Source organism: Rhizopus microsporus, assembly GCF_002708625.1.
Source record: "Rhizopus microsporus ATCC 52813 unplaced genomic scaffold scaffold_4, whole genome shotgun sequence".
NCBI classification, from domain to species: domain Eukaryota; kingdom Fungi; phylum Mucoromycota; class Mucoromycetes; order Mucorales; family Rhizopodaceae; genus Rhizopus; species Rhizopus microsporus.
The window spans coordinates 135,124-160,788 of NW_019671919.1; the positions used below are offsets into that span (position 1 = coordinate 135,124).

Consider the following 25,665-nt stretch of genomic DNA (forward strand, 5'->3'; position numbering starts at 1 on the left):
ATAACAATGTGTGTAGATAATAAAGAGATAACCCATTTTCTCACATAGGCAAATACTAGTTAAATATGACACAGCATTATCCAACAGCAGCAGAGTGTATCTAAAGGACAGTTCTTTAAAGACATACAGTCAAGAATTCCAAACTATTTTTCAAAACAAGGACCGTTTTGGTTATAATGAGGTTAGAACGGTGATCATGTTGTGCACACTAGTATTGACAATTCTTTATATATGTAGCGATTGGTCATCGATATGGGTGACGCTTGCGCAAACACGTCGATTGATGACATTGAGTTGTGGAATAATTACCTGGCCATGAGTCCAGCCATGATGTCTCAGCCTTCAATTGCCCTTGTCAAGCGAGGAGGACGCTGTCGACAGTGGTCTGAAAAAATTACCACGGTACAAAGATTGTCCGACACATACAGGCTCAAGATTACAGCCGCAATGATCTATGATGATATTGCTTATAATGATACTACGCTCATTCAAGAAAGAACCGACAATACCTCCTATCCACAATGGATGTCTGATCATTTACCGTCTAACCGAAACATATCACTGATGAAGCCTGAAAATACCATCGATCCCGGCACGACCTTCATTGCTGTTTATTTTGTGCCCTACGCCTACATGGATTTCTTGAATAGAACATACTTGCAAAAGAATTTTCAGAGAAACGGTACTATGCAAACTTATACTCAACTCACCTTCTTTTTGTATGAAGACCATTTCAATACACCTAACGCACCAGCAGATAGCTTTGTTTCTGATCAGAGCGATGATTTTCATGATGACGATATCGATGGTAAACCTACCTACTTTGTCTATTTCGTTGCTGGTGCAGCAGTTGTTGTATTAGGTAACAAAGTGCTACCAAATAAAAGACATTGTAGCTCATCAACCATGTTCTAGTTCTCGTTATCTTTCATTGGTGTAGAGCAGCAAGACGAACTATAGCAAGAGATAGCAATCCCGGTCATAACTTACTTTTGAATGATCAGCAGACGACTCAGCACCTGATGCCATTCATGGATTTGCATACCCTATGTCCTATCACGACTTATGGACAAACGAGTATGACGAATACAGCATGCGCTATCTGTCTGGATGACTTTAAAGATGACTTCTTTGTTCGTGTCTTACCCTGTCGTCATGGTTACTGTACAGCATGTATAGGTAAGCGTATCTTGTTAAAAGAGGGAATTTTACTAAAACTTGAAACAGATGTTTGGCTGACGAAAAAGTCAAGCTTGTGTCCTATTTGTAAATATGATTGCCGAAGTGCTCTTTCAGCAAAAGAAGAGCATCAGGACATTGTTTAGTCAGGTTTTATCGCAATGAAGCGATATCTATTATTTATTTCTACTTTATTTATATGAATTCTTTACGTGACATTTTTTTAGGGATGAGAGACCCTAGATCATATCTATTCAGATAGGGCAACTTTGTCCAATTTAATAAATACTTATACTTATATATATATATACTTACCTATCACTCTAATATATCACTCTATAACACATAGCACATTAGAACAAGGTCCAGAGCCATCTTAGCCATCGTCTGTCCCATGCAGTAACTACTATAAAGAAATCACTGAAAGCATAGCAAGCATGTGGTCTAAATACCAACCAGATCAGTGTGATTCTGATACGCTTTACTTAAAACCTCACCTGTTTTTCAAGTGGTTCTACTTTCTGTCGCAAGAAGTGCAAAAAAAAAAGTTTTTATTATGGAAAACGTACCCTCAAAAGTCGCTTCCAAAGCGTATGTGTATCGTAAGCTCAGAGAGCTTCCATTCACTGGTGCTTTGAGTAAAAAGAAGTTTAATTCTTTAAGAGAAGAAACATTGCAGTCAATCAATTCCAACAAGACGTTTGCCCCAGGAAAAAAACTAACCAAGCTTACTCCTCAACAAGTATCAGTAGTTCAAAATTTTATTGATACAGTTAAAACAAGAATACAAGATGGCACATTCACTCCTGCTAAATACACTGACAAAAGAGGATGTCGCTTTTTTTCCATTGCACCTATATATTCCGTTCAGACAAAATCAATCCAAATCGATGCTCAAGCTTTTTGGAGACTGATGAAACAATGTGGCATACCAAATTACCCGAAAGGGAAGAAAACCGAATCTGACTTGACTGATTTTTACTATCATTTGTTCAATTTTAAACAAAACACTTGCAACATCGTATGGAATCGTGATATCATGGCTGCACACAATATCTTTGACATATTTCTATTCGCTGCAAGAAATAACAATCAGCGTCTTGATGTTTCCATACGTCAAGGTACATCTAATGACCAACCTTCCGTATGATTGATATGACTCTCTCATACGTCCTTACGATTAAAAGAATAGGGTTCATACGCCCTTACAGTGTAAGTTGTATTAACTATGTCTGAATTTAAAAGTGCGAAAACTGTAACTAAATATTTTTGTTAACGTTGAAACGTAGCATCTTTGACTAGTATATCTGTTGACTATATTTTATTAATAAAATAAATAATACTACAGTATAAATAGGTATGATATTGTCTATATGTTCAACTGGATGTTGATGAGTTAGGTTTATACATGTACGCTTTTCCCTTTCTTCTAGTCGCTACCCAATGCTGGAAGCTGAAGTTCACCTAAGCTTTGAAGGGCACCCGTTCCATCAGTAGGTACAGTACTCAGTTGAGTTAGTTCAGGTAGAGCAGGTAAGGTAGGCAAGGTAGGTGGGGCCGGAACTAGAGGTAAAGGAGGTGCTTGTGGGCCGCCAACAACAGGAAGACCAGTAGTGTAAGTGCCTGGGTTTGTTGCGCCTTCTGGAAGGAGGTCACCTGGGTTTGGAGCGGGTGGGAGAACAGGTACTCCTGGGACAGCCGGGAAGGCCTTTGGTAAACCAGGAATGGGCGGAGCGGGAAGAGCAAGAGCTGGAGATTGAATCAAGCAGCCTGGTGTTGCCTGAATGACTGGATGTGGTTCTGGAGGGCAGTTGGGCTCACATGGCTTTGGTGCTGGAGTGCATGGCGAAGGATTTTCGTCACCACGACGAACTAGAGGCACAGAAGAAACCTGTAGTAGACAAGGTAGTAGCAGCAATAAACGATATGTGACACGCATAGTTTAATTTCGATAAAAAAAACAAGAAAAAGAAAGAAAGAACCATAAGCATTTATATGTAAACAATCCTTTACATTAGGACATCCCCTGTGGTTGCACTCTATAGTTTGATAAGCGGAGATAATGTAAAATAAGACTTTTTTGAACTTGTCAGGAGAAAGAAAAGGATGACAGTAAATGTTCGTTTCATTAGCTCAAGGATGAACCGCTAACCTTAGGAATGAATATGAGATCCCCTTTCTGAAATTACATTATATCGACTACATCAATCCCATAGATAGTTTATATTAAAGTGAAGTTGCTAATTCAACAAAAGTCAATTGAATATCATTAGCTTGTACACAAAGTGTTTTCTTTTCTTTTTCTTCTGCTGCCAGACTCCTATTTGATATATAGAAAGAGAGAAATATTTTTATAGTTCCTTTTGTCAATCAGTAGTGTACTTTGGCTAATCGTTTGAGATATGCATATAACTCCTATTTTACTTAATGAAGGGAACAAAGCTGATCCCATCTTTATCTTTAGGTATTGGTTTTCACAAGAACGAAAAAAAAAAAAGTTCATATCCTTTCATTTAAAAAGATGATCTTGTCATTGCAAGGAATGAATAATCTTAAATTGCTTAAACAAAGCAGCATATTATGTAGTGCCTGAATATGCGTGTGTGTGAGGTAAAAGTGCAAAGCATACATGGATTTATTTTTAATGACAGTTCTTGCGTATCCAAGAAATAGGAGGCTCCAAAGTACATCTCTTTACCTGTAAAGCATGTAAACAGTGACAAATATAAGCTTTATAAAGAAGCGACTTTTTATACTTTATTAATAAATTCAACTTGATTTACTCTTCATCGTCGTCATCTTCATCATCATCATCATCATCCTCATCGTCGTCATCATCATCATTCTTTTTAGGCGGTGGTAATAGAGTATTTGTCACGGGAGCTGCTGACCCTTGATTAGGGAGTGTAGGTAGTGTTGGCAAAGCGGGAAAATCAGGTAACTTAGGCAAGGCGGGCAAAAGAGAGCCAGTGGATTGACTGACACCATTAGCAGAAGATACAAAGTTACCAGCCATACCACTCACATCAGGTGGTGTGTAAACCGGGGGAGAAGTATAAGAAACCGGAGCAGAAGCGTACTGACCGTTTGCTCCAGGTTGCCCTAAGGGTAAGCTTGCAGCATAAGTGCCAGCAGGATTACTGGCCAAAATACAAGTACCAGCAGCTATTTGAGCTTGAGAGCAGGTGTTACGCTTTTGTACTTGAATACGATTCAACACAGGCTTACCATTGACACTCTGATTTAAGCTGGTGATAACTACTGCTATAGACAATAAGAGCTTTAAATGCATGATAATGCAGTATGGACTTGTGTTTAATAAAGAACAAGTAAAAAAAAGGACAGAAACACTTTATACGAATGCAATACTTGAATTTTTATACAAGTACGCATATATATATACAATGCTTGATCAAGAAATAAGGAGACTATGTGACAGATACTAAATTAAATGATGAGGGCTTTTTACTAATACTCTTCTTTAATTTCCAAAAGTAGGAGAACCTTGATTCATTATATTTTAAAATTACAGAAAAAAATGAATCAAGAGTGTGCTCTTGTGTGCATTCTGCCTTTATCAATACTATCTTTTAGCATTATATTTTCAAAATACATTCATTTAAAAGAGTATCAATAAAGATTTGTACAACATAAAAAAAGGAATAAAATGAAAATGGTTTATTTATTAATATTAAAAGAGGCATGTGATCTATTGAGTCAGTCCTGTTAGTCTTGTTGTTGCGCTCCACCAAGTGCTCCTGATAAATCTGGTAATGTTGGGCCAGAAGGCACGCCTGGTAAAGGCGCTACTGCAGGAAGACCAGGAAGAGTTGCCGGTTTTGAAAGGTCAAGTTGAACTACATTACCTAGTCCACTAGTTACACTATCTAAAGGACTGCCTAAGGGTTGTGAAGGAGAAGGAGCTTGACCAGGCGGGTACTGAGGAGTTACTGGAGGATAGCCCTGTGGAGGATAACCCTGTGGAGGATAACCTTGTGGAGGGTAGTATTGCGGAACTGGTTTACAAAAGGCGGGTTGACCAAAAAGATATAGTGCAGACAACGAGACAAAGAGAGTAAGAGAAGATAGATGCATTATTATTAAATAGAAAGAAAGAGAGTAAAGGAGAAGGAGTGTAAGCATAATTTATAGACACAGACATTGAGGGCAAATGCAGCTCTCTCTCTCTCTCTTTTTGCCCTTTGGTAGGTATCTCCGAGTTCAAGCAGTATGTATTAAGCATTATTATTACCAATTAAATCAGGGAGATGGTTGTGTTACTTTATGATGAAAATCAGGGCACTTGTGTATACATATGCTTGAAAGAAGGATGATACAATTATTCGTTCCTCCTTTTTCATTAATGAAAGTCATTACTGCTGACTAACAGTATAGAACAAAGATGAGTATATGTAAGTCTAAGTAATAGTCTTTGTCTACTAAAAATTCCATGATATGTTCTTATTCAGAAACAGAGAGAGAGAGAGAGCACAAGTTCAAGAATTGCCTTAAATAGAAATGCTCTTTGCTTTTTTAACGCCACAAATGTGATCTCATAGTTAAAACGGCTATAGCGTCCCTCCATGCCATTCCACTCATTTATTTACTTTTCAACAAAATGATTGAATCACTTTACTATATGAGTTGTCTATTTGTAGCAAATGATAAAAAGAAAGAAAGAGAGAGACCAAGGAGAACTGGGGGAAAGAAAGGATGAGCAAAGGCGTGGGTCATATTTTAAAACTCAGTACAAACAATTGCCGTATACGTGCGCTTTTTTTTTTTTTCTCTCTTTCTCTCTTTCTCTTTTTCCTTTTATTTTCTTGTATAATTTTATGCGCTCAGTGATGGATTTAAGGGTTGGTAATAAATATAGAATTGGGAGAAAGATTGGTGCAGGCTCATTTGGTGACATCTATCTTGGTAATTATGAATAACAACATATTGTTTTTTACTCATATTGTCTTTTAGGCACAAATATAATTACTGGAGAAGAAGTTGCCATCAAGTTAGAATCTGTTAAAGCCAAACACCCACAGCTGGAGTATGAAGCCAAGGTTTATAAAGCTTTAGCAGGAGGAGTTGGAATACCTTTTGTTCGATGGTTTGGCTCTGAATGCGACTATTATGCTATGGTCATTGACCTCTTGGGACGTAAGTCTTTAATATATTTTAAGGGATATTAATTTAAGAAAAATCATATAGCTTCACTTGAAGATCTTTTTAATTTTTGTAATCGAAAATTTTCTTTGAAAACTGTCTTGCTATTAGCTGATCAAATGGTAAATAACTATTCCCTCTTTTTTAACCGGTTTCTTTACCCTTTTTTCTAAATCATCTCTCTCTCTATTTTTGTAAACAAGCTATCACGTATTGAATATGTTCACTCAAAGAACTTTATCCATCGTGACATCAAGCCTGACAATTTCTTGATGGGTGTTGGCAAGCGAGGAAACCAAGTGAACATGATCGATTTTGGACTGGCAAAGAAATACCGTGACCCAAGGACCCACCTGCATATCCCATATAGAGAAAATAAAAATCTAACTGGTACGGCTCGTTATGCAAGCATTAATACTCATTTAGGTGTTGGTAAGTGTGAGATAATAAAAAGGGGGAAATATATTGCTGATGTGCTGTATAGAACAATCAAGACGTGATGACTTGGAGTCATTGGGATATGTACTCATGTACTTTTGCAGAGGCTCATTACCTTGGCAAGGTTTAAAAGCAACTACCAAGAAACAAAAGTATGATCGTATTATGGAAAAGAAGATGACCACACCTACAGAACTTTTGTGTCGCAGTTTCCCAAGCGAATTTGCCATCTACCTCAACTACACTCGTTCATTAAGATTTGATGACAAGCCTGATTATGCTTACCTTCGTAAGCTATTTAGAGATCTATTCGTTAGAGAAGGTTATGTTTATGATTATGTTTTTGACTGGACAACTATCAGAGCTGTAAGTTTACTATCATACACGCAATGCATCAGAATATAAATAAGAAGTCATATAGGAGCAGAAAATGAACAGCAGTCGCGATATGCCCCAGCAGGAGGTAAAGATAGATCCAGAGACAAAGGAACCCGTCGGAATGGATGACTATTACTATTCAGTAAAAAAAGACCATGATCAACAACAGCAACAGCAACAACAACAGCAACAACAACAACAAACAGGCACCTCATCTTTCCGTAGAGCTACTCCTGCTAATCATACTAAACCCTTTAACCATTATAATTCGTAATGCCCTTGCATGAATTTCTCTTTTTAATGACATTGGGATCAAACAAAAGAAAGAAAGAGAGAGAGAGAAAGAGAAAAAGGAAGAGTTTTTGCTATATTTTTCTTTTAAATCTGTAATAAAATACATCAAGTTATTATTTATTTAAGCATGAAAATCTCCTGCTAATTCCATGTCGACACCAAACTGTTCATATGAGACTTTATATCTCAAACGTAAATTCTCCTTGTTGGAATTGTTTATGACAATGTTCTGTGTAACGGATCTTGTTGATTTGGGTGGAAGTGTTTGAGAGGATTGAGGCTCCATCTTTATTTGCATACTCTATGCGCATATTATTGATCAGCTTATACACATATACACATCACACGCACTATAATATTTACCTTGGGTGCTGCTAATCTCAGCATGAGTCTATCCATAGGCGCAGTCGAAAGATTGGAAAAGTAAGCTTTAATATAATATTTTGTATCCACTTGCTTGATGTTTAATTCGATATGTAGCCCATTCTTGTTGACCAAAGTAGCTATATAAAATATTAAATTTTCATATAATTATGTATATATATTTTTTTCTTGCCTGTTTCAATCTTGCCTTGGTTCAACACAGGTGAGGCCGCTTGTTGTGGTGAAACATTGACGTTATGAAGAGAAGGTGAGGCAATACTGTTATTTGACGTAGACTGACTTCCACCTAATAGATCAAACAAATCATTATTGTTTGTCGTCGAGTTTGCCACTGTCGTTGTTGATCCAAAAATATCAACCATTGTATTGTTATGATTATTATTATTGTTATTTGGCGGAGAAATAGCAACATTGGATCCAAAAATATCAGAAAGTTCATTCAAAACGTTTGTACTTTGACCAGCGCCTGTCGACTGGCCATTTCCGGTGTTATCATCATCCAGATCGATCAAACTGATGGCCTGTTTAGGTTCTTCTCCTGAATTAGTATTTGCCGATGGAGGCTTTCCGCTAATTTCATAATGTGTGTCAAATAACCCTTTTCTAATATCAGCATATTTTGCCATCACGTTGTTGATCATGTCGTTTAATGTAAGCAGATTTTCTTTTTACATATACATGAGTTTTTTTTTTCTCTTGTTACTATGTTTAAGCAAATGACATACCTATCTTGTCATTATCCTCTTCTTCAGTGATTAGCTTTTGTATCTTGGGCTGAGCACTTGCGCATGCACTTTTTAAATCCTATTGTTGATCATGTTCAATACACTGATTCTCTTTTTAAATTCTTGTACTTTACCACGATGGTGTCATTGTGCTCAATACTATCGCCTGGTTTAACTGTTTCTAGCATCTCGTAGAGCAAAATAGCCTTTTCCTGAACTTTATGCAGTTCATCTTCAAACTTTTGGCTGTAATCAGGTACTTGTCGTGTATCCTATAATGACTAGTCAACGCTTTTTTGTTTTTGTTTATAAAGGTCCTTACATAGCCTGACATAATCTTCATCAATCGGTTTGCTTCCACCAAATCCTGTGGCCTACCACGGCGGATCAATTCTTGCAGTTTCTACAACTATAATAAGTGTCCTTGTTTCCTTATAAATATAAGTGTCTTACAGCTGACTGTGCCAAACGATCCTCTTCTTCCAACTCATGAGCTGATTTCAATGACTATAAAAGCAACATTCAAAAAAAGCCCCTCTCTGTTCTTTTTCAATGGTTACCTCAGATGGAGCTAAAGCGGCAATAGAAGCATCTTTCAGTTCGGGAAATCTGTAGCCTAGATGACAAAACACATGAATAATTCTCTCGTGCCATAACGATATAATAACCAACCTTTAAATCTTAATAATCGATACATGTCTTTGATATGAACAAGATCATCTTTATGCTTTGACATATCAGCCAGAGCCACCTTCCACTCTTTGATCAAGTAAAGAATGCGTTGTGTCACTGGATTAGGAAAAGGCTAAGAAACAGATACGCGCGTGAGAGAAATAAAATAAATAAGATAATAACACACTTACAGCTGGACGTTCAGGGAATTTCTTGACGAGTTCATTCAAGAATTCTTTGGTAGCAATTTGAAGATGGAAAGGGTAGCCACAATTCTTGACGCAATTGTCCAATAACTATACACATATACTTTATATAAGACGACACATACACACATATGTATGTATATTACCGTTAACGCGAGCATAGCCTGGTTGATATTTTTACTGTTGACAAGTTTAACAATAGTAGACGCAGCTTCACGTGGACTATATTTATATATGTGAGTATGTTCCTGGTGAGAGTATCCTCATGGCATAATACAATACGCAGTGCCTTGTTTCTTGTTAATCATTTCGCATATTTCCAAATTTATACTTAGCTCTGGTTCGAAACGGGCAGGACTACATGCCCCTTCTACTGACTATATAAGTATATATTTATATAATAGTTGCTTCATTTACCAATTAGAGTCACCAAAGTGCTTGGCATAATTTTACGAATAAGAGGGAAAAAAAGAGCTTCGGGAGGAGAAAAGTTATAAATTTGGTGTACCTTCGCTCATATAAAAAAGAGAGACATCAAATAAGATTTCTTTTTCTTTTTTTTTCTTATTGTAAATAAATAATGCAGACTATACATATTCGATTCATGCAAGGCAAAGATGTGACACTTTCTATATCCTCACAGCATACAATAGCACACATTAAACGACAAGTAAAAGAAAAAATAGGAATGAGATGCAAAAGATGATATATATGATATATATATATAAATGTAGTTATTATCTCAATTGAATCAAGAAAACAAAGTAGTTCGATTGATTTACCGAGGACAGCTACTAAAAGAAGACCAGTGGACACTATCCGATTATAATAATATCCCAACTAGTCAACCTATATACATACATTGTATTCTATCTGAGCCATGTCATCATGAGATCACGGCCAATACACCAAGTATGACACATAAAAATAGAGGATTTGATAAACTAAGGGAATTTGGATACAATGAAGAAGAGATCCATAACATTCGAAATCGGTTTCATCCATCACATTCTACACTTGATTATGTAGACGAAGGTGAGAAATATAATGTGTGAATATTATTATTTATTTATGCATATATTCATTTAATATACATATATAGAGTCACTTACCTTACAACATCTTGAACGAGAAGAGGAATGGCTTCAGACAACAGGCAACAGAATACCTGAAGAAGGCAAGTGTTGGTCTGATGCTAATAGTAATATTAACTTTATCGCAGGTACCGTCAAGGAAATGTTTTGTGGGTTACTCTTGGGATTCTTCTTGGGAGTTTTAAATTTATTTTGGTTTAAAGAAACCGTGTTTACAAGGAGACATCAAATGGGTATTTTATAAATGTCACATCTTTATTACTTTTTCTTATTTCTCAACTAGGTATTCTTGCTGGTATGCTTATCAATGTCTATTATGGTATCACTCATGTCATCCATTAATCATGGGCGGACTCGCCCTTATTTTTCTTGTAATAAATTTAAATAAGCTTTTTTTTTTTCTCTTCCCTTTCTCTCTCTTTTTTAAAAATGAATTCTAGTTTACATACTGTAGAGGGTGCTCGTATCTTGTGTACTGCTGATGTCCGAGGTAATGAAAATAAAAAAGGAAACGGATGACAAGATGTTTATATGTTTTTCCTAATGTCTAGGCAACATCTCGGAATTGAATAAGCTTGCCAAAGAACATGGAGCAGATTATATTATTCATACAGGAGACTTTGGATTTTATGGTAAAGCTAATAAAAAGAGTAATAAAGCAAGACTAAGATTTATATTTAAAATAGATAGGTCCAGTTTAGACCGTATTGGTGAAAGGTACATTATATATATTCATTTATATATCCTTGTAGTATATTAAATAGTGTATATATTAGACCCTTAAAGCACTGGATTCAATACAGTACATTGATCCCATCCCAAACACGTTCTCACATATTGAGCTGCTCGCCAGATACGATGTATCGTACCTTGGAACAATCACCTGAGACGTTGCTATCAGAATTTCCAAGCTTCTTGTCAGGCGAAAAACGACTGGATGTTCCTGTCTATACTGTCTGGGGTGCCTGCGAGGATGTGGCTATTCTTGAAAAGTTTAGATCTAATGAATATCAAATCGAAAACCTCCATATCCTTGATGAGGCTACCACACATCTCCTGGATGTCGGAGGTGTCAGTCTGCGTTTATTTGGCTTGGGCGGTGCTGTCGTACAACATAAATTGTTTGATAATGGTGAAGGAGCAGAAACAATCGCAGGTGGCATGGGTGTAATGTGGACAACCACTTTGCAGATTGGTGAACTAGTGGAATTGGCTAATACTGTCTATGACCCTACAGAAACTAGAGTCTTGGTGACGCATGCAAGTCCTGGACGAGAAGGCCTGTTGGCACAACTTGCCTTGACTCTTCAAGTAACGCAAAAAGTCAAAACAAGAGGAATAGTCTAACAACTTTCTCTCTTCGTTAGGTTGATTTTACTATTTCTGCAGGACTTCATTTCCGTTACAATATCGCCTATAATGAATTTGCTTGCCAACCTGACATTGATCATTTCAGAGACAGATTAATTCAATCACAGCAGCAATTCATGCAGGTGTGGGAAACAGTCAAGGAGCAAGTAGAAGAATCAGTCGAGTGAGTAATAATGAACTTAACGAGAAAGGGGGATATGTATGCTTATTATATATATATAGTGAACATCAATACCAACTGCTTCGTAATGCTTTGAAGGTAGTCAACCGTATTCCTCCTTCTTCTGTAGAAACAGAAGACGTAGATAATAAGGAAAGAGATGAACTTGCTTTCAAGAATATGTGGAACTTTAACTTACCTGATGCAGCTTTCGGTTCATTGGTGCTTTCTATTAACCAAGGAATTGTTGCTTCTGAAATGAAATCCTATGGCTTGAATTTCTCTTTCAGAAGAAATCAACAACTACAGCAACAACAACAGCAACAGCAGCAGCAGCAGCAGCAGCAGCAACAACAGCAACAACAGCAGCAACAACAACAGCAACAACAACAGCAACAGCAAGAAAGTCATTATAATACAGATACCATCAAAAAGAGACAAAGTGCACAGAGAAACCCATTTACTGCCTATGTAGGCGGTCTTTCTAATACCACAGTGAATGAAGAAGATATTCGAGAGTATTTTGGCCGTGAAAATGTAAATAATGGAATATGTACAATACACAATTTCACACACACACACACTGACTGTTTTTTTTATAGGTTACCTTTGTTAAATTCCCCATTGATCCTACGACCCAGTTACCTAAAGCGCATTGTTATGTTGAATTCGTCAATCAAGCTGCACTTGAACAAGCTTTAACCAAAAATGGCTCCATTTTCCGTGATAATAAATTAGTGATCAATCGCCCTAATACTTCGTTTGATAATAGAGGAAGAAACAATAGAATATCAAGAGGAGGCCGCAGTTATCGTGATAGTAGAGTGATTCATGACTAAAAAAAATATACAAAAATAAAAATAAAAAATTGTGTATGACATCAACATCCGCTCTATAAAAAGAGCCTTGGTATTTTTTTTCTCTCTCTTTTTGCCAAGAAATGAAATTTTTTGCATTATCCTTAGTTGTTTCCGCTGCTTTTTCAGTTTTTACTGATGCGGCTATTACAAAGTAAATAAATATAAATACGCGAAGTCAAGACAACATTCTTATACTCTGTAGGATTCCTATCAAAAAGGTTCATGAAACAGCAACTGAAAAGTTACAAAGATATTCTCATACTGGAGAATATTTGACTCAAAAATACTTCAACTCTCAACGCATGAACCAACCTATGCAAACATTTCAACTCAATCCTGATGGAGGTGCTGACCATGGCGTTCCATTATCAAATTATTTGAACGCTCAGGTAAAGAATAGAGATAAGATATGCATTATTAGAACCACTACTAACCATAACAAAATAAAAAAAAAAAGTACTATGGTGAAATCGCAATTGGCACTCCTCCTCAAACATTTACCGTTGTGTTTGACACAGGTTCATCTAACCTTTGGGTTCCTTCCACACACTGTACTTCTATTGCTTGCTTCTTACATAAACGATATGATTCTAGTCAATCAAACTCATATGTTAAAAATGGTACAGAGTTTGCTATCCAGTACGGTACTGGATCATTGGAAGGCTTTATCAGCCAAGTAAGTGTGTAACGTATGTGATGACGATGATAATTCGCTTACGTATATGTATCATAGGACACTTTGTCCGTAGGTGGTATTCAAGTTGAAGATCAAGGATTTGCTGAATCCGTTAAAGAACCTGGATTTACTTTTGCCTTTGCCAAGTTTGATGGTATCCTTGGCTTGGGTTATGATACCATCTCTGTCAAGCATACCGTACCCCCCTTCTATCACATGGTCGACCGAGACCTGGTAGACGAGCCCCTCTTCTCCTTCTGGTTGAACGACGCTAATAAAGGTGATGAAGACAATGGTGGTGAACTCATCTTTGGTGGTGTCAATAAGGACCATTACGAAGGTGACATTCACTGGTCTGATATTCGTCGTAAGGGCTACTGGGAGATCACATTAGAAAATATCAAATTTGGTGGTGAATACGTCGACTTAGACCCTGTAGGTGCTGCCATTGATACTGGCTCATCATTACTCATCGCTCCAACTACTGTCGCTGCTCTGATCAATAAGGAACTCGGAGCTGAAAAGAACTGGGCTGGCCAATACGTCCTCGACTGCGCCAATGTAGCCAATTTGCCTGAATTCTGCTTTGTTTTCAATGGCAAGGACTTTTGCTTACAAGGCAAGGACTACGTTTTAGAAGTTCAAGGACAATGTATCTCCGGCTTCATGGGTATGGATATTCCTGAACCTGCTGGTCCTCTTTGGATTGTCGGTGATGTCTTTTTACGTAAATTTTACAGTGTTTACGATCTTGGAAATAATCGTGTCGGTTTAGCTCTTGCTAAATAACAATGCTTTATTTTCTCTTCTTTTCAAATGCAAATGCTAAATAAATGCCAGCTGTCTCCCATTCTTCCATGCTCATCTCTGCCTTGTCGCCTCCGACAACACCAATACGTTCGAGAAGTCGAGCATAGTCGGGTTCCTTTAGTGCATTGACATAAAAGTCGTGAAAGTTTTCTTTATACTTGAGTTCAAGTCCATATTCGTTTGCTAGCCTATACACAATATTACCATCTCTACTTCTTTATATATGTATTTTCCCTTTACTTTTCAAACGTGCTCCAATGAACCAGGTATTCAGGACAGTCAACAGCATCTACTAGATGAAACATGTACTTGCAGCCAAACTTGGTAAAACCGACCTTTTGCTTCTCATCGTCATCCTTGATATTTTCAAACTCAATGTTATAGATCGAATTACCAAACCCAAAAGATCCCTTGGGCTCCTGCCTCAGTCTTTTCACAATCCAGTTGGCGTCAGGTATAGTACCAATGAAATAACCACCAGGGCGTAACCGGCTGGTTACATTCTTGAGCATTGTGCGTGCCTTTTGCTCGGTCTCAAAAGAATAGTGCAAACAAAACTGCATGGACACCGTGTCGAATTGAATATGTGGTTGAAGCTTCGGCTCGAGAAGTTCCTAATAAGAATATATATATAAGATGCATCCAGCTCTATGAACCAATACATACACTATAGCAGTCCATAGGATAAAACTCGGCTGTGAATCGACGATCGCGTAATGATTTGTATCGTTCCTGCATTTGTTGCAATGACACTTCTGCAATGTCTGAAGCCACAAGATGTTGAATTCTTGCTTTAGCCCATTTGAGCAAATCACCACCTTTACCACAGCCCATATCGAGAACATATTGTCGTGGCCTGTTGACATAAGTTTGAATCAAGACACTCTTGACCCAATTATTAAAACTTCGAAGTCGAATGATGGTCGATTCTTGTCTCTTGACAACGCCTACTTCCGGTCGTTGGTTATAGTGCTGAGCTACTGTATGAGAAGTATATTTATGTCTTTTATATGCATGCTGTTCTTCGTGTTCGCGACCTCGTTTCATGATTTTGAATAATAAAGAAAGAAAGAAAGAAAAAACAGCCGTATAGGAGTTTTTTTTTTAATATTCACCTTTTGACAAACGCCGACACTCTAAGGCTACTTTTTCAGTCTCTAACCAACCTCTAACCAGCCTTTAACCAATAATCATACTCTGGGTGCATGTTACCTTGATCACAATACCGTAGCTAAAAAAAAGTCAAACAAAAGAAGACAGAAGAACTTGCAAAAACTAAATGAGTGCTTTATTTTCTTTACGCCGTGGGATCTTGGATGTCCTTTTCGATATGTTCTTGTAAAAAAAGCAACGTGAGATTTGACTTGAGCAGCCAAGATAATCTTGCTCTTTTGTTCGTAAAAATTCTTGCACCTACGTCCTGCGACCCATTGCTTTTGGCAATATTTGTATTTTTTGAATTCTTCGATGGCAGTGTTGAGTGAGTTTGCTTACTATAAATCTCTATTCTAGGGATGAAAAATACAAAGAGTCTGACAACAATACATGTTACTCTTATCTGACGCGTCATGTCCAATTCTCTTGGTTCTAATTATTGCAATATCGTCATTTTATATGACAATTTGATTTAATGAGCTCTTTCTCTTTCTTTTTGTTCTTCATCCACAATAAAGAGGTTATATAGAGGCTCATCGATTTCCCTTATCACTTCTTTATATATTGGAGACAAATATCACAATACCAAGCAAATTATACAATGTTAAGTTAAAGGAACTTCTTATTTCCAAGTTTCATTAGAATAATATTCTTTTCCCTGGTCTTCCTCAACCAACAACAGGCATTTCTTTGATCCAGAGTGTGGGCTTTAACTGGTAACTATATGTTCTATGATACGCTGAAGGATTCTATGGTTTGGAAAACGTTCACTGGATCTCATTTCCAACCACGCATCAAGACATTAAAGATAATAGCATTGCAAAGCTTATCACCTAGCTTAGAAACTGCCAAGATAAATACCCTCTAGTTTTTGAACTACAACTGATTGTTTGCTTATCATGTTTATTTTTATAGTACTCGTGTCTGGACCTTGAAGCTATCAAAGCTAACATTTTAAAGATGTCCTTAAAAATACGATTAAGCTCCCTGTAGCCCGTTTAAATAAAATCATTTAAATGGTAAGTAGCACAAATTCGTAACAGAAGCTACAAATATAACGTACTTTACAAGAACGAGTTTATTAAACACAACGTTTAACATCAATCGAGACCTTCTGCTTCGTATTAAACTTCTGTCAATGACCACAAAACTTAAACGAATACACTCAACATTGCAGTTTGCTTAGAATCACCATCCAAACATTGTGGTTCGATTGTTAAATGCTTTGTTAATAAACACTTGCTCTATCTTTTTTTTTAATTCCTACAATAGATGGCGTTCCCTTCCCCCTTTGCCTCGATCCCTTTACTGAAATTTAATTAACAAACATTAAAGATGCTCCAAAGATAAAAAAAAAAAACCCCCAAGGTGAAGCTGAAATAGGATGTATTATTATTATTCGCAAAAAAGAGGAAGAATGAAGAAATGTGTATGTACAACAAAAGGAAGAGGCATTGTTTTAACAAATAGCATCCAAAGCACAACAGAAACACATTGCAGCCAGACTAAGTTATTAAAGCAGATAAATACACGCACGTACAAAGAAAATAAAACAATTTACCATCCTAAACACATTGAACTATCATCTTTATGCTGTGGCTGTTGTTGAACATACACAGTTTGAGGTTGAGGTTGAGGTTGATAATAAGGTTGTTGATAGTATTGACCACTTTGATTAGGAGGAGGAGGGGCGTAGTATTGTTGGTTTTGTGGAGGAGGAGGATAGTAGCCCTTTTGTTGCTGGTCCATATTATTTGTGTGTGAAAAATAGAAAGTAGAGAAAAAAGGGAATTAAAAATTCCACGTCTTTTTTAAATCCTTTTACTCAATTGATCTGATTGGCCTTCCTGGTCTATTTTTGTATTTTCTTGGCAAAAAGTTACACTGCCTGAAAGTGGCGCTAACTGTGGCTCAGAGAACATCGGAACATACACACATGATGCCTGATCCGATAAGAGAGAGAGAGAGAGAATGAGAGAAAGGGGGGATACATATATGTTTGTACATTAAAACTAGATCATGTTGAATGCATTAATCAGCAATTGAATGAAAAGTAGGCTTGTTGTCATAAGAGTGTATACACATTGCTGTAGATCAGCTGGATAACCTACATATTCTTTATGTACTTCAATACTTTTACTGAAGAGAAAGGACAGTTTAAATTTAGAAATAGACTGCCACACATTGAAGCTCAATCATATGCTGTGATACCATCTGAAGGAGAACCTTTTTCTGACTTCTGTTGTGCGATCTAATAAACAAACATTATGAAATGATCACTATATTGTTTGTTTTTATAAAGATGAACGTGGTCACATAACGCACGCTAATCAAGACAGCACTTTTATCACGCGACAGACGCAAGGTAGTATTTAGAAAGTCATGATACACAGGCAATACGCAGATTTGCTGAGCATATCGCTCTTTTCGTCAGCAAGCGCACTATTTCCAGAAAGTATGGATGATCAAAGACTGAGTTTGATGGCTGAATATGAAATATAGAAACAGTCGCTTGAAAGCAAAGGAGTTATGGATTACAGCAAATAAGAGGTGCTGAATGGGGAGGTAGATTGGACTCGACGGGTAAAAATTTCTGCTGAAAAACTGTCCCATTCTAACAAAATCCCCCATGACCAGTTTTTGTCAGCTAGACACAAAGAATCTCTGTATTGGTTGATCGAGCTTACTTGTCGCCCTCCTTATGCTTTTATCTCGTCGTAATCAAGGTTGTAAGATGATGAAAACTGTTCAATTTTGATAATGACAGCCCCTAATCCTAATGGTTTCTGAATCGTCTGTCACTTTGTTGGGTCAATCTAGCAAAACGTTGGCTATTTATATATCTGTTTATTCCATACTTTGCTAATTTTGGAAAAGAGTGCAGAATTGACATATGTGTTCTAGAAGCTTTTTGATTCGCTCTCTCTTTCTCTCTTCACTTCTCTTATGTCTGCATCAACTGAAGAATGTAATCAGAATACAATATCAGACAATAGGAGATTAGTAAGGATACATCAAGAGAGAGAATGGTTCATCTGTGTATACATATATATTCCAGTAATGCGGAGAGGCATTAATATGTTCCCTGTAGCACCACATAAATGAACAAAATAGGATTAAATAAAGCATGACAACCAATGAAAACGAGTTGAATTAACTTTTAAAGATCTAATATAAAAGAAAGCGTGTTTTTAGTTGTACTTTTTATTACTTTCTTTCTCTCTTTCTTTCTGCATCAGAGATTCAATCAAAATATGAAGCTTGCTCTTTACCTTACTCTCCTTTTCGCTGCTATGATCATGATGGCCTCTGCTGCTCCTTCAAAGAAGACCTGTCACAAGCTCAAGGATCCTCGTGCCAACGCTGTCTGTAAAAAATACTGTGGTAAAGTAGGCTATTCTTTGGGTGAATGTGGTAACAAGGGCATTTGTATCTGTAAATCTCGCAAATAGAAATGATATATACCTGCTGATGTTTTTTTGTATTGTAATGAATAAAACCAGCTTTTGACATCTCACATTATAAATATTTGTTTTTTTTTTAAAAAAAAATGTACTCGTGTCAAAAGAAGGAGAGCGAGAAGGAGAATAGATCTTTTTTCCCTTGAAACTAAGCTTGTCCTTCAATCAGACGTTAATATGAATTGATACCAAAGAGGACTTTGGGCAGTAATCAAAATATTCTTTACTCGCTCTATACTTGTCTATTTTAATAACCACGAGCTTGTTTGTTTTTACAGCATAAAATGGCAAAGAACACATCCGTTTGGCTGAAAAAAAAAAAAAAAAGGTCTATGGTTTTATTCTATTTTTGTATACTCCTTCATATTAGCCAACAACTTTAATGTCTTCTTTCTTGCAATCTCGTCATACAGCCGTGATACGCCAAAGATACCTTCATGCTCAAATCCATTTACAAAGTCTTTAGCCGAGATGGCATCTCTTCCTTCCAGTTTGACCGTGGGACATGCGATCACAGAGCCATCCTTAAAGAGGATATGAATGGACTTGCTTTGTTCGTGCCATACCCACTCTCCAGGCTCCAAACCTTCCAAGAGCGGACAGGGATGTGCTGGTACGAAAAGATGCATCAATTGTACAGTGTATGTTCGTAGCTTTCTCTTTTTTTTCTTGGTATAAGTTGTCCTCAGTGGGTACTGTTCTCCTATCGCTCGAGACAGCTGTTCGACTTTCCAGGCCGTCATGTTCTCAAAATCTACTTCGGACCATTCCTTTTTGATCTTGGGCGCCTTTGTCGCTTGTGACACATCCTGAATTCTGGCGGAAGCCTTTCTTTCATGTATATGCTGAATGGTGTCCACAAGCAGGTTGCTTCCGAGAGCGCCTAGAGTTTTTCTCAGGGTAGAATAAAATGGTGCTTTATCTGAAAGGCTCTATAAATCATACACACACATGCGCGTGAGCTTTGAAGGGGACTTTACAAATATTTTTTTTATACCACTCGTTCTTGTGCCAGTATTCGTCCTGCATCAAACTCTTTGTCGTCTAACTCCTGAACTGTCACACCCGTCTCATGATCGCCATTGATGATTGCGTGCTGAATGGGAGCTGCTCCTCGGTATTTGGGTAAAAGTGACGGATGGACATTGATCGCACCTAATCGAAACTGAGAGATGATGTGTGGCGGAATAAAGTAGCCAAATGACACGACTACACCAAGATCGTATTGCTGATCCTTTGGAAGGTGCCAATCGTTCAGAGTCTTTGCTTGAAGCGGTGTGTGATGGACAGGAATATTGTATAATTCGGCCACTCCCTTAGTTTCACCTTTCAAAAAAGTTAGTTCCAATGCTATCAAAGCTTATTTCTTTTATTACTTGGTGTAAGTGTTTCTAGTTTTCGTCCAGTGAATCGATCAGGAGGGCAAACCAATTCGAGTGATTCTATACATGACTTCTCATTTTCTATATATATAAGATGTCAGTATTTGTTATATACAATCCATTCTCTTTATTACTTTTTTCTTTAATGAGTGCCTTTAAATGAAGGGATGCAAAATCGTCAGTTCCAAAGAATAATAGTTTAAGTTTATTTGAAGTCGAGTAATGTCGGCTCAAGATAAACTGTCCAAACAATCTCTAAAGAAAAAAGGATTAGAAAAAAGATGGAGATCGTTGTGTGAGAGAGTGAGAGGGTATACATTTGTTTTAAGTAATAGCATAAAGCAGAAAGGAAAAGAAAAATTGAGCGTGACTGAATAACACTGTTGACAAGTTGTCACTTTAATTAAGTCATTCTTGACTCACTCCCCCTTAATAGCCAACTTTTTGATACTTTGCTTAACAAAAGATGAAAAATAGGTAGACTAATGTTGGACCTTTATTTTCTTTCAAACGATTCAACCATAAACTACAATAATGATTTGTATATTGATGGTCGAAAATTTCTATTGATAACCCAAAATTTCCATGATTACATTCATCCTCTCTTCACATGTATAAAAAGAAAGAAACATAAAAAAATTGGTGCGATTACAGTAAGATTTGCCAAATAATTGTTTTATTTATAAACAAACTTAAGCAGAGGCAACGGTTTGCTTCTTGGCTTGAGAACCTACAAAAGCACAATAAATAAATAATTCAACATGTATAAATAAGCAAATTTACCTTCACGGAAACCATTCTTGAAACGACGGTGAACATCCTTCAAGTGAGCCATGCGACCAGTACCGGTAGTCTTTCTTCTCTTACCCTTTTCAGACCAGTTGACTATATGTTATAGATGATTAACACACACATTTCCTTCTTGTTTATCTCTCTATATATATAATATTTACAAGATCTAATCTTGGCAGAGGGATATCCACATTGAGCACAAGTCTTCTTTTGTTTGTGGAAAGCACGGTTACCGCAACGACGACACAAAGTGTGGGTCTTGGTATGGCGTTTACCAAATGAACTAGTACCCTTCGTCTACATAAAAGTGTGAATGATACAATTATTCATAATTATTGAGGGTTGTTCATTCATGTCATCTCTTTTCATTAAGCTGCAATATTTCCATATTCAAAATCAATATCGTAATATGTTGTATTTTTTATTATTGCTGAGCTTTTATTGTTTGTGGATGGATGAATGAACAAAGTGATTGATGTTTACCATATTGTTCGACTAGAAGAAAAAAAGGAAGGATTATATTCCTTATGGCTTCCCTTCATTTCTCCCCTTCACTTCCTATTTCCCGCCCAAGGATGGAAATGAGGCCTATGTTCCGGGTCGGATTTATAAAATTAAGGTTCCTAACTTTTTCTTTTTTTCTTTTCTCTATTTTTTTTTTTTTTTTTGCATATATGGCAGGCAGGCTAAAGAGTAAATCAGCAGGGCTAAAACTAGATTTGAACACGTCCTTCTCTGATGCAAATCAAGAAGAAAGTGAACATACAGCAGATTGGCGACAAGACATTGTGCGTCTAGTACAGCATCATGATGATGATAACAATGACCTAAAACCAGAAGACGTTGAGCCTATACAGAAACTAGGCGAAGGAGCAGCTGGTACAGTGTGGAAAATCAGATATAAGCCTACAAATCAAACGATGGCCAAAAAGGTGTGAATAAAAAAAGAAATACAGATAAGTTTATCAAGATATTAATCTATATATGCATATAGACAATGACAGTTGATCCAGACCCTCAGCTACAAAGACAGATTTTGCGAGAATTATCATTTTTAAAGACATGTGAATCACCTTATATCGTAGCATTCTATGGAGCATTCTTGGAAGAGACAACAGTATCCATCTGTATGGAATACTGTGAAGGAGGCAGCTTAGAGGATATTTATAAAAGAGCAAATGAATTGCAAGGCGTGATTGGTGAAACTATATTGGCTAATGTAGCGGAAGCAGTAAGTTCTTTTTTTAGATGAAAAAAAGAAAAAAAATAACATGTAACAAAGGTGTGTCGAGGATTAATTTACCTGCATTCACAACACGTCATTCATCGAGATGTCAAACCATCCAACATATTGATGACAAGGCAGGGAAAAATCAAGCTATGTGATCTAGGCGTATCTGGAGAACTGATTAATTCATTAGCACAAACATTTACAGGCACTCAATATTATATGGCAGTAAAGTCTTGAAGATAATAATAACAATAGAGAAATTGACAGTGTTTATAGCCTGAACGTATCAAAGGGGCCAGTTACACAGTTCGATCCGATATTTGGTCATTGGGTCTTACGATCATCGAAGTGGCACAAAACAGGCCTGCTTTACCACCAGCGGATCAACCAAACTTGACAATATTCGAACTTTTGGATTTCATTATTCATCAGCCGATGCCGACAGTAGGAGAAGAAAGATCGATTGAATGTCAAGAATTTGTAGCTACTTGTTTAATTAAAGATCCAGAATCAAGGCCAACTCCAGAAGAGATGCTAAAACACGATTTTATTAAAAAGAGAGCAGATCCAAATTGTGATATGGAAGGATGGTTAAAGGAGCTTTGGGGCTGGAATTAATCCTGATTCTCAGGATTTAGTAAATGTGATTCTTTACCAAAGCTTAGCTTCTGTATTGCAGTTATCGTACGATCAGAACTTATATCTATAATAATAATAATAAACCCATTAGTATCCCCCCTTTTTTATATCCATATACTTGCCACTGTTGCTATTGATACTATTAATACTACTGCTTCTACTACCATTGGTATTCAAGTGGTTACTGTCGCTGCTATGGCTACAGGTAGTAATTGGACTAATAGTATTACTACTGCTACTGCTAGCGCTGCCATTATCTACATAATCTATTGTTGTATTAAGTACTATTTGTAATTGATGTAATTTGTCCAGAATTAGTTCTCTTTTGGCATCTGTCATATCTAAAAGAGAATTAGGATAAGCAAAAAAAAAAAAGATATAAAAAAAATAATGCAAAAGATAAAGAATAAAACGCACTCCTATCCTGAACCACATCACTAAACAGTTGAGTGAATTCAATCATTGTCCCATGTTGTTTTGATAGCAATGTCTTCAGCATTATCACTTCATCCTGTAGCATTTGATAAGTTCTTACTGCATGAGTCAATCTGTCCTCAACGTGTATCAAATGACTATAGACGGAACAGTCATCTTTTTGTAAATCGGGTATCATACGTGCTTTGGTAATATTGTTCTGGTTATTATTTTTTCTTTTTATGTACTGTAAATCTTCTATTGCCCCTCGTTTAAAATGTGGATGCTTAAATTCCCAAGTTTGGTGGCTTGAATTTGCGTGGATCATATCATTCACTTTATGAAAACCATACACTTTTTTAAATGATCTCGAGTTAACAATAGTTGTCTAAATCCATTTAATTTCTTTCTATTGACTTACTATTTAGCTGTCTGACAAAACTCTGCCAATTGCTATGTTTAAAATATTGTGGCAGGACTGTTCTGGAAAAGGTAGTTGGGTTTGGCACATTGAACTGGTCTCCTTTTTTGGACCACGATATAAGGTGTTGTATACTCGTATCCTCTAACATTCTTCATATCCATGTTAATCTCACACCCTCCCTTTCTATTTCCCCTTTAAGATTTTACTTGTATAACTTGTTCACAAAGACAGCTTGTGTTCGAGCTGGTGAGGTTGCTGCTGTAGATGATGATTCTGACGTAAAAGTCAATTATTGATATAATTGATTATGCACATTTTTGCTTACCTAAGCTTTGATCCATTTCATGTCTATCAACAAGAAGAAAAAAAGGAAAAGAAAAGAAACAAAGAACATTTATGATTTTTTCTATTAAGTGTAATTCCGATCCTAGATTTATCGAGATTGCCTATTTAGGATATAACACTGAGAGGGCAAGTGTTCTCAAGCTGACTCTTACACTTTTTATGTTGAATACATATTATTCTTTTTACCATGAGCTCAACTATCATATAACTTGTCTCATAGGGTCACGTGCATGTTTAGAAATTTGACCATTGAATCCTCTTCATTTTATTGAACTGAGGATAGCAAGGACAGCATGTGACTATGCAAACAAGTATTGAATGGTATTTGTAAAACATAAGGTGTAATTGGAGTAGATGAATGCAAGGAGAAGGTCTATTCAATTTGACTGTGAGTAATTATTGAAAAAGGTCAAGTCAATATGGTTTCAGACGAGGGAAAGAGAAAGGGAGCAGCATAAAACGGCTGTCGTATTGCTGGATTTATGGCAATAAAAAGATAGAAAAAGCATCTTATACACATGTTCCATGATGGGGCTTATTAGTAAACAAGAGAGGGAGAGCCATATAGACAAAGCCTTTTTGGTTTTCCTACTAGTCTATTTTCTATAAAAAAAAAATGCAAGACGCACTGCTCGTACGATTCTTGTTCAAATATGGCTTTTTTTTAACTGCAATGCAACTGCCAACCCCAACTTTCCATTTATTTTTTCTCAAGCTGGTCAATGAGGGACTGATTGTAAATTTGTAACATATTCATCAAGGGTTTTTCTCCTATTTTGTCTCAAACATATGCTTCAAAGAAAGTATCTTACGATAATCTAATTTGCATTTCTTTCGGCATATAGTTAATCCATCGTTCTTGTAGTTGTTTACTGCCCTCTACAACCCTTTGATAACATTCCTTTATCCTTAAAAAGAGAACTGTAAGCTTTTTTTTTAAAAAAAAAAAAGTCCACTCAATACTCAAGCTATACTGCTCTAAAGTTAGTATTTATATTGATATGCTTGATGAAAATATGGTCTACCATTGGGATATTTGGAAGATGCATCTCATCATTCAAGAAAACCAACTCTAAAGTGATTGAGACCATTGGGTAAATTTACTTTATTATTCGTTTAATTACGAAGCGCACTATTAACAAAACCATGCCATATAAAAAATCTCAGTAGCATGGAGTGTTCAAGTGAAGACCAACAAGCCTGGGCTTTTTATTACTGCAGTAAAAGGTAGATAATATCAAAAAAGTATGACATTATGAATGCAGCAAAGCAAAAAGAACAGATTATGAAAGCAATGACATAAATTTATTATTATTTTTAATTAGATCAATAAAGATAGTCGTCCTACAATAAGGTATTTAATGTAGACCGGCCATTATCTATGTAAAGACAAAACTCAATATGAAAAAAGAAAA

The 25,665-nt window shown here is 36.6% G+C and overlaps 18 protein-coding genes across 18 annotated transcripts; 8 read left to right on the forward strand and 10 right to left on the reverse strand.

Annotated features, from left to right (window-relative positions):
* The first annotated feature begins 150 nt into the window (after positions 1–150).
* On the forward strand, positions 151–1,530 carry RHIMIDRAFT_101897 (uncharacterized protein). The gene is made up of 2 exons (XM_023605120.1): positions 151–862; positions 916–1,530. The coding sequence occupies exons 1-2, from the start codon at positions 253–255 to the stop codon at positions 1,323–1,325; spliced, it is 1,020 nt and encodes a 339-aa protein (XP_023468175.1). The 5' UTR covers positions 151–252; the 3' UTR covers positions 1,326–1,530.
* Positions 1,531–2,537, forward strand: RHIMIDRAFT_101913 (uncharacterized protein). The gene is made up of 2 exons (XM_023605121.1): positions 1,531–2,391; positions 2,469–2,537. Exon 1 carries the CDS (start codon positions 1,736–1,738, stop codon positions 2,327–2,329), a length of 594 nt encoding a protein of 197 aa, XP_023468176.1. The 5' UTR covers positions 1,531–1,735; the 3' UTR covers positions 2,330–2,391; positions 2,469–2,537.
* RHIMIDRAFT_275198 (uncharacterized protein) lies at positions 2,368–3,389 on the reverse strand. Its single transcript, XM_023612530.1, has 2 exons — positions 2,469–3,389; positions 2,368–2,391 (listed from the first exon to the last, which is right to left on the reverse strand). Exon 1 carries the CDS (start codon positions 3,116–3,118, stop codon positions 2,609–2,611), a length of 510 nt encoding a protein of 169 aa, XP_023468177.1. The 5' UTR covers positions 3,119–3,389; the 3' UTR covers positions 2,368–2,391; positions 2,469–2,608.
* A 569-nt stretch (positions 3,390–3,958) lies between these two features.
* On the reverse strand, positions 3,959–4,471 carry RHIMIDRAFT_249437 (uncharacterized protein; the record flags this gene model as incomplete). Its single annotated transcript, XM_023610618.1, has 1 exon — positions 3,959–4,471. The coding sequence occupies one exon, from the start codon at positions 4,469–4,471 to the stop codon at positions 3,959–3,961; it is 513 nt and encodes a 170-aa protein (XP_023468178.1).
* A 391-nt stretch (positions 4,472–4,862) lies between these two features.
* Positions 4,863–5,430, reverse strand: RHIMIDRAFT_275200 (uncharacterized protein). Its single transcript, XM_023612531.1, has one exon. The coding sequence runs from the start codon at positions 5,272–5,274 to the stop codon at positions 4,906–4,908; it is 369 nt and encodes a 122-aa protein (XP_023468179.1). The 5' UTR covers positions 5,275–5,430; the 3' UTR covers positions 4,863–4,905.
* Positions 5,431–6,014: 584 nt separating this feature from the next.
* On the forward strand, positions 6,015–7,182 carry RHIMIDRAFT_199688 (kinase-like protein; the record flags this gene model as incomplete). The annotated part of the gene is made up of 5 exons (XM_023606399.1): positions 6,015–6,102; positions 6,151–6,333; positions 6,385–6,461; positions 6,543–6,771; positions 6,824–7,182. 5 exons carry the CDS (start codon positions 6,015–6,017, stop codon positions 7,180–7,182), a joined length of 936 nt encoding a protein of 311 aa, XP_023468180.1.
* Positions 7,183–7,336: 154 nt separating this feature from the next.
* On the reverse strand, positions 7,337–10,008 carry RHIMIDRAFT_275201 (VHS-domain-containing protein). The gene is made up of 13 exons (XM_023612532.1): positions 9,854–10,008; positions 9,719–9,806; positions 9,583–9,658; positions 9,422–9,526; positions 9,231–9,363; positions 9,119–9,174; positions 9,012–9,065; positions 8,881–8,961; positions 8,693–8,830; positions 8,559–8,637; positions 8,006–8,497; positions 7,813–7,952; positions 7,337–7,750 (listed from the first exon to the last, which is right to left on the reverse strand). The coding sequence occupies exons 1-13, from the start codon at positions 9,879–9,881 to the stop codon at positions 7,571–7,573; spliced, it is 1,650 nt and encodes a 549-aa protein (XP_023468181.1). The 5' UTR covers positions 9,882–10,008; the 3' UTR covers positions 7,337–7,570.
* RHIMIDRAFT_101994 (uncharacterized protein) lies at positions 9,984–10,935 on the forward strand. The gene is made up of 5 exons (XM_023605122.1): positions 9,984–10,106; positions 10,171–10,471; positions 10,539–10,613; positions 10,659–10,763; positions 10,814–10,935. The coding sequence occupies exons 1-5, from the start codon at positions 10,017–10,019 to the stop codon at positions 10,870–10,872; spliced, it is 630 nt and encodes a 209-aa protein (XP_023468182.1). The 5' UTR covers positions 9,984–10,016; the 3' UTR covers positions 10,873–10,935.
* On the forward strand, positions 10,931–12,763 carry RHIMIDRAFT_224239 (uncharacterized protein; the record flags this gene model as incomplete). The annotated part of the gene is made up of 6 exons (XM_023607499.1): positions 10,931–11,020; positions 11,082–11,162; positions 11,217–11,247; positions 11,307–11,841; positions 11,898–12,064; positions 12,124–12,763. Exons 1-6 carry the CDS (start codon positions 10,960–10,962, stop codon positions 12,761–12,763), a joined length of 1,515 nt encoding a protein of 504 aa, XP_023468183.1. The 5' UTR covers positions 10,931–10,959.
* A 119-nt stretch (positions 12,764–12,882) lies between these two features.
* On the forward strand, positions 12,883–14,623 carry RHIMIDRAFT_102007 (aspartyl proteinase). Its single transcript, XM_023605123.1, has 4 exons — positions 12,883–13,072; positions 13,124–13,310; positions 13,379–13,597; positions 13,655–14,623. The coding sequence occupies exons 1-4, from the start codon at positions 13,002–13,004 to the stop codon at positions 14,384–14,386; spliced, it is 1,209 nt and encodes a 402-aa protein (XP_023468184.1). The 5' UTR covers positions 12,883–13,001; the 3' UTR covers positions 14,387–14,623.
* On the reverse strand, positions 14,394–15,454 carry RHIMIDRAFT_235252 (P-TEFb-cap methyltransferase Pcm1; the record flags this gene model as incomplete). The annotated part of the gene is made up of 3 exons (XM_023608323.1): positions 14,394–14,595; positions 14,648–15,021; positions 15,074–15,454. 3 exons carry the CDS (start codon positions 15,452–15,454, stop codon positions 14,394–14,396), a joined length of 957 nt encoding a protein of 318 aa, XP_023468185.1.
* A 1,360-nt stretch (positions 15,455–16,814) lies between these two features.
* On the reverse strand, positions 16,815–17,729 carry RHIMIDRAFT_275207 (uncharacterized protein). The gene is made up of 2 exons (XM_023612533.1): positions 17,124–17,729; positions 16,815–17,067 (listed from the first exon to the last, which is right to left on the reverse strand). Exons 1-2 carry the CDS (start codon positions 17,309–17,311, stop codon positions 17,022–17,024), a joined length of 234 nt encoding a protein of 77 aa, XP_023468186.1. The 5' UTR covers positions 17,312–17,729; the 3' UTR covers positions 16,815–17,021.
* Positions 17,730–17,960: 231 nt separating this feature from the next.
* On the reverse strand, positions 17,961–18,229 carry RHIMIDRAFT_102061 (uncharacterized protein). Its single transcript, XM_023605124.1, has one exon. It carries the CDS (start codon positions 18,191–18,193, stop codon positions 18,005–18,007), a length of 189 nt encoding a protein of 62 aa, XP_023468187.1. The 5' UTR covers positions 18,194–18,229; the 3' UTR covers positions 17,961–18,004.
* Positions 18,230–18,508: 279 nt separating this feature from the next.
* On the forward strand, positions 18,509–19,014 carry RHIMIDRAFT_235254 (uncharacterized protein; the record flags this gene model as incomplete). Its single annotated transcript, XM_023608324.1, has 2 exons — positions 18,509–18,565; positions 18,802–19,014. The coding sequence occupies 2 exons, from the start codon at positions 18,509–18,511 to the stop codon at positions 19,012–19,014; spliced, it is 270 nt and encodes an 89-aa protein (XP_023468188.1).
* A 311-nt stretch (positions 19,015–19,325) lies between these two features.
* Positions 19,326–20,743, reverse strand: RHIMIDRAFT_290205 (Methionyl-tRNA formyltransferase; the record flags this gene model as incomplete). Its single annotated transcript, XM_023613715.1, has 5 exons — positions 19,326–19,955; positions 20,021–20,349; positions 20,400–20,486; positions 20,540–20,660; positions 20,723–20,743. 5 exons carry the CDS (start codon positions 20,741–20,743, stop codon positions 19,362–19,364), a joined length of 1,152 nt encoding a protein of 383 aa, XP_023468189.1. The 3' UTR covers positions 19,326–19,361.
* Positions 20,744–20,774: 31 nt separating this feature from the next.
* On the reverse strand, positions 20,775–21,865 carry RHIMIDRAFT_275213 (uncharacterized protein). Its single transcript, XM_023612534.1, has 4 exons — positions 21,681–21,865; positions 21,359–21,494; positions 21,189–21,290; positions 20,775–21,135 (listed from the first exon to the last, which is right to left on the reverse strand). Exons 1-4 carry the CDS (start codon positions 21,681–21,683, stop codon positions 21,098–21,100), a joined length of 279 nt encoding a protein of 92 aa, XP_023468190.1. The 5' UTR covers positions 21,684–21,865; the 3' UTR covers positions 20,775–21,097.
* Positions 21,866–21,871: 6 nt separating this feature from the next.
* On the forward strand, positions 21,872–23,046 carry RHIMIDRAFT_249446 (kinase-like protein; the record flags this gene model as incomplete). The annotated part of the gene is made up of 4 exons (XM_023610619.1): positions 21,872–22,129; positions 22,192–22,428; positions 22,480–22,653; positions 22,705–23,046. 4 exons carry the CDS (start codon positions 21,872–21,874, stop codon positions 23,044–23,046), a joined length of 1,011 nt encoding a protein of 336 aa, XP_023468191.1.
* Positions 23,047–23,419: 373 nt separating this feature from the next.
* RHIMIDRAFT_199938 (winged helix DNA-binding domain-containing protein) lies at positions 23,420–24,053 on the reverse strand (the record flags this gene model as incomplete). Its single annotated transcript, XM_023606420.1, has 2 exons — positions 23,420–23,835; positions 23,903–24,053. 2 exons carry the CDS (start codon positions 24,051–24,053, stop codon positions 23,420–23,422), a joined length of 567 nt encoding a protein of 188 aa, XP_023468192.1.
* Positions 24,054–25,665: the final 1,612 nt, after the last annotated feature.

What these genes read in the sequence shown, in the direction of transcription:
- RHIMIDRAFT_101913 (XM_023605121.1), top strand. Translation starts at nt 1,736, where the DNA reads ATGGAAAACGTACCCTCAAAAGTCGCTTCCAAAGCGTATGTGTATCGT.
- RHIMIDRAFT_275213 (XM_023612534.1), bottom strand. An exon ending in CTCTGCCAAGATTAGATCTT is followed by an intron (nt 21,291 to 21,358) that starts GTAAATATTATA and finishes TATAACATATAG; the next exon opens with TCAACTGGTCTGAAAAGGGT. An exon ending in CAAGAATGGTTTCCGTGAAG is followed by an intron (nt 21,136 to 21,188) that starts GTAAATTTGCTT and finishes GTGCTTTTGTAG; the next exon opens with GTTCTCAAGCCAAGAAGCAA.
- RHIMIDRAFT_102007 (XM_023605123.1), top strand. Translation starts at nt 13,002, where the DNA reads ATGAAATTTTTTGCATTATCCTTAGTTGTTTCCGCTGCTTTTTCAGTT. An exon ending in ACTGATGCGGCTATTACAAA is followed by an intron (nt 13,073 to 13,123) that starts GTAAATAAATAT and finishes TATACTCTGTAG; the next exon opens with GATTCCTATCAAAAAGGTTC. An exon ending in TGGAAGGCTTTATCAGCCAA is followed by an intron (nt 13,598 to 13,654) that starts GTAAGTGTGTAA and finishes TATGTATCATAG; the next exon opens with GACACTTTGTCCGTAGGTGG.
- RHIMIDRAFT_275198 (XM_023612530.1), bottom strand. Translation starts at nt 3,118, where the DNA reads ATGCGTGTCACATATCGTTTATTGCTGCTACTACCTTGTCTACTACAG.
- RHIMIDRAFT_101897 (XM_023605120.1), top strand. Translation starts at nt 253, where the DNA reads ATGGGTGACGCTTGCGCAAACACGTCGATTGATGACATTGAGTTGTGG. An exon ending in TGCAGCAGTTGTTGTATTAG is followed by an intron (nt 863 to 915) that starts GTAACAAAGTGC and finishes ACCATGTTCTAG; the next exon opens with TTCTCGTTATCTTTCATTGG.
- RHIMIDRAFT_101994 (XM_023605122.1), top strand. Translation starts at nt 10,017, where the DNA reads ATGCAGACTATACATATTCGATTCATGCAAGGCAAAGATGTGACACTT. An exon ending in TAGCACACATTAAACGACAA is followed by an intron (nt 10,107 to 10,170) that starts GTAAAAGAAAAA and finishes ATATAAATGTAG; the next exon opens with TTATTATCTCAATTGAATCA. An exon ending in TACAAGGAGACATCAAATGG is followed by an intron (nt 10,764 to 10,813) that starts GTATTTTATAAA and finishes TTTCTCAACTAG; the next exon opens with GTATTCTTGCTGGTATGCTT.
- RHIMIDRAFT_275201 (XM_023612532.1), bottom strand. Translation starts at nt 9,881, where the DNA reads ATGCCAAGCACTTTGGTGACTCTAATTG. An exon ending in AGGCTATGCTCGCGTTAACG is followed by an intron (nt 9,527 to 9,582) that starts GTAATATACATA and finishes ATATGTGTATAG; the next exon opens with TTATTGGACAATTGCGTCAA. An exon ending in AGCACAATGACACCATCGTG is followed by an intron (nt 8,638 to 8,692) that starts GTAAAGTACAAG and finishes GATCAACAATAG; the next exon opens with GATTTAAAAAGTGCATGCGC.
- RHIMIDRAFT_275207 (XM_023612533.1), bottom strand. Translation starts at nt 17,311, where the DNA reads ATGGACCAGCAACAAAAGGGCTACTATCCTCCTCCTCCACAAAACCAA. An exon ending in AGTTCAATGTGTTTAGGATG is followed by an intron (nt 17,068 to 17,123) that starts GTAAATTGTTTT and finishes TTAATAACTTAG; the next exon opens with TCTGGCTGCAATGTGTTTCT.
- RHIMIDRAFT_102061 (XM_023605124.1), bottom strand. Translation starts at nt 18,193, where the DNA reads ATGGGGGATTTTGTTAGAATGGGACAGTTTTTCAGCAGAAATTTTTAC.
- RHIMIDRAFT_275200 (XM_023612531.1), bottom strand. Translation starts at nt 5,274, where the DNA reads ATGCATCTATCTTCTCTTACTCTCTTTGTCTCGTTGTCTGCACTATAT.